Raw genomic sequence first — 6,276 nt, 5'->3', positions numbered from 1 at the left:
GCGAAACTCCCGCCTATTCTCCAAAGTTGTAGAAGATTCTCGAGACTAAGAATCAACAGTATATGTGTGTACGTAAATACTTTTGTGTTAGCGTCAGTATTGTTACGTAAAACTGAAGTTTCTAGAAAGCCTCCACACGCATATAAATATGTCCAACGCGTCGCGCCAAAGAAGAGTATATATTATTAGTTCGCTATAGTCAGTGTTCTATAAACTTTGGAAGATATAACTGTGATTGTTATAACGCTTATCAATCGGAAAATTTCAGATATTTGACTAGGAGAATTTACAAAGTTCGAACATTACAGTGGATTCTCATTGGACATTAGTATTTTTATGAAAACATTACATAACGTTATAGGTAAGAAAAATATCGGCTTGTGATCAGCGAGAAAGACAAAGCTATCTAGCTCCCTGTTAAGTGAATTATACCTACATTAACTCGTAATTAACTCGCTTATCGTGAACCCTCGATGAGATATCGAAGAAGTTTCAGACTAGAAAGAAGACTTTATATTGCTTGTACCTTTGTACAACTAAATCATTGTTTGTAATAACTGTTATTGAAAATTGTATTGTTGTGTGTATATTAAAACGTATTTGTGTTAAAAAAGAAAACTGTGTGTGTATCAATCTTGTTGGCAAATATCATAAAGTGACTATATACTTAACTGCTAAATCCAAAGTATAATTTTACTACTAAATTTAAAGTATCATTTAGTTCGGATTCAGACTGTTCGAAATTCTAATACGTTACATAAGCCAATAGTTAATTTACAGAAATTAAACATTTTGTTTGTTTGTTCACTTCAGTCCAGTAGCTGTTAGGTGCTCATTTCAGTTGCATTTGAGGATCGAGCAGCGACTAATTACTAAACCTTGAAAAATGCCTGGTCGCTCAAATTGGCACTCGCTACTCAATTTTTTCATACCAGGAAAATCAAGCTCAGGAATGTTGCAGGATATAATTTCTGTCAGGAAAACAAGTATTGTGTTTATTGTTAAATAATTTTGAATGTAATTTAAATAGTGTGGGTTTTGCTCATGTCAGACTAAAAATCCAAATGAACATTAATTTTGTTCGCTGCTCCAGTAATGTAGTACATCTGTTTTTCCGTTAGAAGCCTGCCCTCTTGTAAGCCTAATCGTATTTTCAATTACATGTTGCATTAAAAAATAAAAACATTTTCGCATCCTCTATTACTAGGAATGACCAAATTTTTGACAACACAAATAGAAAATGTTTCAAAGTTATGATGAAATTTAGTAAAACTTGAAAATCTAAAATACAAAAGTAAATTTCAGATGCACATATTCAGTTAAATTTTCGTTCACTATAGTAGTTCACGGAATTTATATCGGGAGATTCAACAAAATAGTTTGTAAGAGTTTGAAGACTACTCTGATGTGTTTTCTTTAGCTTACATGAAATTGAAAATCAGTAACTTATTAAAGAACAGAATAATCTAATAAAAATAGCTAAGATAAAAAAAAATCCTAAATGCTTAATTTGAACCCAGCATAAGTTCTTGTGTGAGAAAAATCACTTGGTGATAAACTTTCTACATCCTCAAAAGTTGATGAAATAATTAACTTTGTAATAGCTTCATTGTTTAAGTTAAAATATTATTACCATTTCATTTACAACTTCAATAAATGAAAAAAAGCGGTTGTCGATTGTTGGTTGGCGATTAGCATAACTTACATTGAATAGCATAATGTAAGATACATCACGTGTTATGAATTGTTTACAGGAGAATAGTAACGAAACGTAGAACAAGACAGATTAAGGGCATTTTTATAGATTATTAAATGTTTGTCCATTAGATAACAACTGTAAAAATAAAGTATTAATAAAAACTATAAAAATAAACACTTGAACCTAAGTGGACAGTGTAAGGGCTACATTTAAATAGAAAAGACCGAATATTCTGATAACCCTAGTTATGTATCGCAGTGTACTTATCAAGAGTTGTTTTCACGTAAAGTTAGTCTGAAATAAAATAAAAAGGAAATAAGAAAGCAAGTACACTTAATTCTAGTTACTTGTCATTTTGCCCTTGTTACGTTTAAGTGATGAAATTGAAAAATCGAATGCAGCTTGCGACGTGAATTGATTGATTCAAGATTTTCAGCTAATTTTTTTAACCTCAAAGTTATCAGCTCTACAAATCAATAATTTACAAAAATCACGCTAAGTACCTCAGAAAAATTGAACGGGAATTTCCCTTTCTTACCAGTTGGGACTTCCCACCTGGTTTTCACTCCATGAATTATTTAAGGTTCTTTTTGTTCTTTGTTTGTAATTAAGCACAAATTTACACAATGGGCTATCTGTACTCTGCCCACCACGGGTATTGAAACCCGGAGTCTAGCGTTGTAAGTCTGCAGACATACCTCTGTGCCACTGGGGGGGGGCGAAGTATTTAAGGACAAATGATGTATAGGGCCATTCTCTTTCTCCATAACCTTACCTGAATTAATAAATTATTTGTGCATAAATAATAATTTAGAATTTCTGTTGAAATTAAGCGATGCCTGAATATGATTGGAAAACGTTATTCAAAGTGACATAAGTGTTTTTTATGTGATTTCAAAAGCAAACTTAACACCATAAGAGGTTTCCTTAAAACAACTATGTTTCCGACATTTTAATATCTTGTCGTTTCCATCTTTATGCAGAATATACAAGAGTCTTTCAAATAAAAAAAAAACATGAAATGTTAATAAGGGTTACAAATGTGACAACTTAGCCTTAGCGATTTTTAAACTTACTCCTTTGCTTGCTTTCCACTGATAGTTGAATCAGTGATGTTAACAAATTATAATGTTGTGCGTCTCAGTTTTCAGGATGCTCAAGCATAACCTGATGTTAAAACACATTGAGAATAGGTTTTGGTTTTAATATTAATACTTTATGTGACTCCTGTTCTATGTCCATTATATATGTTATAACTTGCATTGCTTAAATAGCTTAATCCTAATAGAAAAGAAAAGATAGACAACCTTTAAATAATTAGATGTCGCCCTCGGGACTAACTAAACAAAAAATTCAGATTCAGGTTTTTAGGTCATACTAGTAACCACGGAGATAATTTTGGAGGAATATGTGGGCTGTTATAAATGTACATACAAGCTACTCAAATAATGATTTAGTATTAAAACTAGTTTTGTGAATAATATTAATGTCTTACGATTTTTTTCTCTCTCAAAATACACTGTATACATTTAGAAACTAAACAGACCATTATTCAGTTTTGAAATGAAGTAACAGGCTCTACTTACCATAGATCGCGCATATATTAACGTGAACAAGCATCGAAACTAGATTCAGGGTTTCGCACCTTTCTCTAGTTTTGACTATTTCTAGAATTACGTTTGTAAATGGACATTGCTTTGAAACCGATAAATCACAATTATTCAATATTGCAAAACAACACTCAGTCTTAATTTTTTACGACGTTAAATATTTATACACATAACATTTTCATTCAAATGTGATATTTTAGCTTATTATAAGAAGAAAAAAAAGCTTTATATCGTTAAAAGGGTTACATTTTTGTTAGTTAGTATCCAGGTGTGTTTATAACATATTTTTTCGTTTATTTTTAAATCGATATTAGATACAACAATATTAATGTTAGAGACAGCTACGTATAAATCTCATCTCATATTTCGTGTTTTTATGTTTATTAATGTTTTAAAAATCCCTTTAGATCTACGAGCATTATCATTAGACCAGTCATTAGAAAAATGCCTTACACAGAAAATCAAAATATATTAAAAAACACCTATTTCTGAAGCACCATGAGGCTTGTTCTTTACCGACCCCCATATATATCTCCAAACTTATATAAGAGAGAATATGTCGACATATAACACCGAGCATGCGTAAACGAGTGTGTTTTCAGAAATCAAATGACTAAGGAAAACGTGAAGTATCCTTGAACCGATCGCACGCTAGAAAACAGTCTCCTGTCCTATTTTGATAACCTGTAGGTTTGCTTGTGAAATTTAGATCAATGGTGTCTGACTATGCGCGAAAAACAGGCAACGATGTTTCCAACTTTGAAATACAGATACATGTTATGTTGTTATTTCAATCGGACATGATGAAACGTTTTACATAAACCAGAATTCTTTCTTTCGAAAAATCATATATGATAACAGTGGCGTCGCTAGGTGCTTAAAAGATTCGGGCCTATAGGCGAGTGAATTTTGACGTTTTAGAATTATATAGATCATGGTTTTCTATTCTGATTTTTCAAGACACCAACTGGGGATTAGGTGCAAGGGTCCTGTGTGCCAGCGCCTAGCGACGCCTCTGTATGATAATATGTTTTTATAAAGAAATTATTGAAAAGTGAAGCTGAATAGTGGTTACTATTGAACTTAAAACAAACTAGTTTCTTAAGGTTTCTATTTCTTAATTCCTATATAAGCCTTTGTTTAAACAGAATACATTTATGGCATCGTATTAAACTGTAATGTAACGAAGCCCTTATGATCAAGTTTCGAACCAAGAATCCAGAACTTTCATGGTTAATGCCAAAATTATGCTTTACATCCAGATTCTTTGCTTTTTTCTGGTACTTGAAAATTCACGTGCATTACAAAAGTCACCACATATGACAAAATAGCAAAGAAAACATTTGCTATATCCCACTAAATGTATTTCTTCGCAAACACTTTTATTGATATTAAAATTTGAGAAGTAAAACGCGCTGTTATGGTTTGCTTTTTTTTTTGCTTTTGGAATTTCGCGCAAAGCTACACGAGGGCTATCTGCGCTAGCCGTCCCTAATTTAGCAGTGTAAGACTAGAGGGAAGGCAGCTAGTCATCACTACCAACTCTTGGGCTACTCTTTTACCAACGAATAGTGGGATTGACCGTCACATTATAACGCCCCCACGGCTGAAAGGGCGAGCATGTTTGGTGGTATGTGGATTTGAACCCGCGACCCTCAGATTGTGAGTCGAGCGCCTTATCCACCTGGCCATGCCGGGCGCTGTTATGGTCTATTGCGTTTTAAACACACCTCAGCATACGTCCATGGAGTAATTAAAAAAGTTCAAGACACTGAGTGTTCCAGAATTTTCATCATAGACAACAACGAGCGGCAGCTTTAACTGGAACTCTGTTATTAAATAAGAAAATGAAGGTATGACTACAATGTAGTATTAACATTTTTCTTCGCATATTCTAAATACAAATATTGACATAATTTTCAAAAAGGAAAAAGCTTATGAAATTAAAATTCAGAATAATATCCCCCGAATAATAGCGTAGTATTTGTGTAAGCGTAGCAATAATGTGTAAAGGTTTATCAGATATTTGTAGTCATCTAACAACAAAGTTCGCACGCCCGGCTCGGTTTCAAACAGAGATGGGAAAAAAATTATAACTTCATGCAGTTTAATTACAAGTTATTTTTCTTACATATAATGGCGCGTCTAATTTTGCGTATATTATCGAACTCTTGCCCTATACTTTTATAGACTTCAATTTGGTTTAAGTAGCCCAGAACAAGTTAAAATATTACATGAAAGAGAAAATCTTACCAGAGCTTGTTGACTGGAATCTGCCAGAGGTGCTGCAATAACCGTCGAAGCAAGTATCGAAATACCTATCACGGCCAAAGCGATATTTAAACATACGTTGAAGCCCATTGTTTAACAGCTGGATTTAGTAGGAAGACAGTAAAATCGTGTGTGTACGTTAAGCAAGTTAATTTCCGAACGACTAGCACGCGCTCAGGTAGCTTGACGAACTGTCGTCTGCCTCAAGACCCCGGGGTCTTTAAGCGGTTAGACGCGGTGTATGAGTAATCGTTTCCCACAACGTTTGCTTAATGAACACACTTACTCAATCACCCACGTACTTCGTACCAAATATGGAAGTCAAGGACAAAGCCCTCATTCATTAAAAAATCTCTGTTTAATTAATGACTAATTTTCCCATTTCTTTTGTTTATTTACACCAGATGCGTAAGTCCAAGAATACACAAATGAATGTACAAGTAATTTCCCAATTAGCAGAAAATATAATTCCAACGTTATTGTAACGTCTGCAAGGAAAAGTGAGCATCAGGAAGATGACACATTCACCCATGACTAACCGCGGGAACCCAGTACCAAGGATCGGCCGGAAGAGGTGACGTATTCTAATAGTTCCACTATTTCTCACACCGCAACAAAACAAATGGTGTATGACAAATTACTTGAGCGTGCGATCTATACAATTCAACATGAAACAAAATTTAAAATTCTTACCTT

At 33.6% G+C, this 6,276-nt stretch overlaps 1 protein-coding gene across 1 annotated transcript in view; it reads right to left on the bottom strand.

The window, feature by feature from the left end:
* Positions 1 to 6,047, bottom strand: part of LOC106467071 (matrix metalloproteinase-16-like) — a 21,913-nt gene extending 15,866 nt beyond the window's left edge. Inside the window, exon 1 of the mRNA XM_022395941.1 lies at positions 5,563 to 6,047. Within this exon, the coding sequence (XP_022251649.1) occupies positions 5,563 to 5,670 (108 nt within the window). The 5' untranslated portion in view covers positions 5,671 to 6,047. The remainder of the gene's footprint in view (positions 1 to 5,562) is intronic.
* Positions 6,048 to 6,276: the final 229 nt, after the last annotated feature.

This window comes from Limulus polyphemus, unplaced genomic scaffold, assembly GCF_000517525.1.
Source record: "Limulus polyphemus unplaced genomic scaffold, Limulus_polyphemus-2.1.2 Scaffold77, whole genome shotgun sequence".
Taxonomy (NCBI): domain Eukaryota; kingdom Metazoa; phylum Arthropoda; class Merostomata; order Xiphosura; family Limulidae; genus Limulus; species Limulus polyphemus.
The sequence above is the reverse complement of the archived record's forward strand: the minus strand, read 5'-3'. Positions and strand labels throughout refer to the sequence as shown.